The 2,349-nt window shown below is 48.2% G+C and overlaps 1 protein-coding gene across 1 annotated transcript; it reads right to left on the bottom strand.

Annotated features, from left to right (window-relative positions):
- Positions 1 to 237: 237 nt before the first annotated feature.
- Positions 238 to 1,733, bottom strand: LOC112659400 (histone H2B type 2-K1-like). Its single transcript, XM_035701336.2, has 2 exons — positions 1,695 to 1,733; positions 238 to 1,482 (listed from the first exon to the last, which is right to left on the bottom strand). Exons 1-2 carry the CDS (start codon positions 1,731 to 1,733, stop codon positions 1,018 to 1,020), a joined length of 504 nt encoding a protein of 167 aa, XP_035557229.1. The 3' UTR covers positions 238 to 1,017.
- Positions 1,734 to 2,349: the final 616 nt, after the last annotated feature.

Genomic DNA, 2,349 nt, shown 5'->3' with positions numbered 1-2,349 from the left:
TCTTATGAAGACTCTTCATAAGTGTTAATAGGGATATTATCCACTTATTTTGGTCGCAGTTTCCAATTTTTAAAAATATTTAGGTAATCTTCTCCCCCTTCCCCAAATCCTAATTCTTGTAGATTCATTAGTGTTGAACCAATGCTTTCTCATGTCTCAATTCTTTGTATATGCATTCTTTTCAGATGTATTAAACAAACAAAAAACCCTTAAAAAAAAAACAGAAGTCGCACAGTCTCCTCTTGCTCAATGTCCTTTATTCATCAGTTGGTTGAGACTAAAATGGAATCGACAGGGATCAAGCTTTTCTAATACTTAGAAGTGTTCTTGTGACTCCAGGACAGCCTTCTTTGCCTGCAGACACGTGTGGCATATTTTTTAAGTGAATTTAAATTATTTTACTTGGCATTCTGAGGAGGTAATTTTACAGGACCTCCGGAGATATGTGGAGACCCCCGGGGGTGTCACAAATCTAAGATTAGAAGTCATGGCTGTGAACAAAGAAGTCTGTTACGTTAGTCCAGACATCTTAGGGGAACTCAAAAATGTTTATGCTTCAACTCCCAATAAAAGCCCAGGCTTGCCTTTCCAAATCCTGCATCTCAAATAAACTTTCCCTCTTCTGGTATTTATACAAAACAAAAAACAAAAAAAACTTGTCCATTTAAGCTTCATACATAATTGGTGATATGCCTCCTGGATGTACTAAAATTTGCTTTCATTCGCTTCTGGACTGGCCGAGAAGGGAGGAGATGGTTATTTAAAAGAGAATTCCCTATTTATTTGACAAAAAAACAAAAAACAAAAAAAAAACAGTTAATATATTAATGTGAAATAAACCCTGTTTGCACCTTTATTTGTTTGCTGAAAATGTGAAGTAGTAAAAACGAAGTGACTGGGAAAAAAGAAAAGGTGGCTATGAAGACCTACAGTACGATGTTTTTTTTGTTGTTGTTGGTTTTTTTTTTTTTTTTTTTTTTTGGAGCAGCTCACTCTTTATTAATGGAAGGCCCTGGGTCACTTGGAGCTGGTGTACTTGGTGATGGCCTTGGTGCCCTCAGATACAGCATGCTTGGCCAGCTCTCCGGGCAGCAGCAGACGCACCGCCGTCTGGACCTCCCGGGATGTCAGTGTGGTCCGGCCCGAGTACTGGGCCAGCCGGGCAGCCTCGCCAGCCAGCCGTTCAAACACATCGTTCACAAATGAGTTCATGATGCTCATGGCCTTGGAAGAGATGCCGATGTCCGGGTGCACCTTGTAGATATACATCAAGTAGGTTTCCTTGCACCGGCTACGCTTTTTGCACTTCTTATCGCCAGAACCACGGCCCCTGCGGCCCCTGGACTGCGGCTGCTGCCCATGCTCAGCGCCCACCCTCCTGCTCCTCCTAATAGGAGGTCCACTGTGGCATATTTGTGGTGGGGGTGGGAGAGTCAGAGGCCATCTGGGGCCCTTACACAGGCCCTTTACCTCAATCTTACACTAAGGATTAACACTACCTCCTACATCTGAGGACATTTTCTAGACTTCCCTGTGCTTGAGGTCTGTGGGAGACATATGGCCTACTCACTGGATGCCCTCTGAATGATGTGGGCAGAGGAAACCAGGCCGGGGCCATTTGGCAGCTTTGGGAGCTCAGCCCTTCTGTAGCAGTGCCAGCACGCTCAGGTTTCGTGGGTGTCAAGGGGCGGTACTGGCAGGCCCACCCACGTTCCGGGGTCCAGGCCCAGCATCTGGGCACTGAGAGGAACTGGACTGCAGGCAGGGTGGTCTATTCTGGAACTTGGCAGTGCCGAGGCTGGCTCCCGGAGGCACCCCTTCTCTGGCCTTCCCAGACACCTTGGAAGTAGTCAATTATCTTAAATCCCTGTCTGCTGCAAACAGCTGGACAAGCTTGTTTCCTAGAACCAACCCCTTCCTGATTCACATGTGCCTCAGATCACATGAGTTACTGCCGTACCTCAGCCCTTTGACAGACCTCCTGACCTGACCTGCACCAGCCCTGCTTGTCCCAGGCCCTGCTTCCCGTTCCCATCCTGCCACCATCAAGAGGGGAAGGAATGGCTTCCAGGAACCTGTGGGCTGGGAGTCTGAGGCAGGGGCCACAGAACAGACCCTTCGCCAGTAGAACAATTAGGCCCCAGCCCTCGGTCCTTTTCCGCCCAGCACTGCAAATGGCCGCTCCTGCAAGCTCCCGAGGGCTGGCCCAGGGCAGGGAGGCCTGGGGACTCGGTGGCCCTCTGGTCCGTACAGGTTGCGCTTTGACGATGTGGCAATAGAAACCTGGTCCGAGATAACAAAATACGATTGCTAACCAGCTGGGTGACCACAGGAAAATCATTCAACCCC

The sequence above is a fragment of the Canis lupus genome, chromosome 18, assembly GCF_003254725.2.
Source record: "Canis lupus dingo isolate Sandy chromosome 18, ASM325472v2, whole genome shotgun sequence".
NCBI classification, from domain to species: Eukaryota; Metazoa; Chordata; class Mammalia; order Carnivora; family Canidae; genus Canis; species Canis lupus.
The sequence above is the reverse complement of the archived record's forward strand: the minus strand, read 5'-3'. Positions and strand labels throughout refer to the sequence as shown.

Bases quoted from the DNA above. Each gene is read 5' to 3' on its own strand.
- LOC112659400 (XM_035701336.2), bottom strand. From the start codon at position 1,733: ATGCTGGGCCTGGACCCCGGAACGTGGGTGGGCCTGCCA. The intron at 1,483-1,694 runs GTACCGCCCCTT...GTTAATCCTTAG, and splicing joins GAACGTGGGTGGGCCTGCCA to TGTAAGATTGAGGTAAAGGG.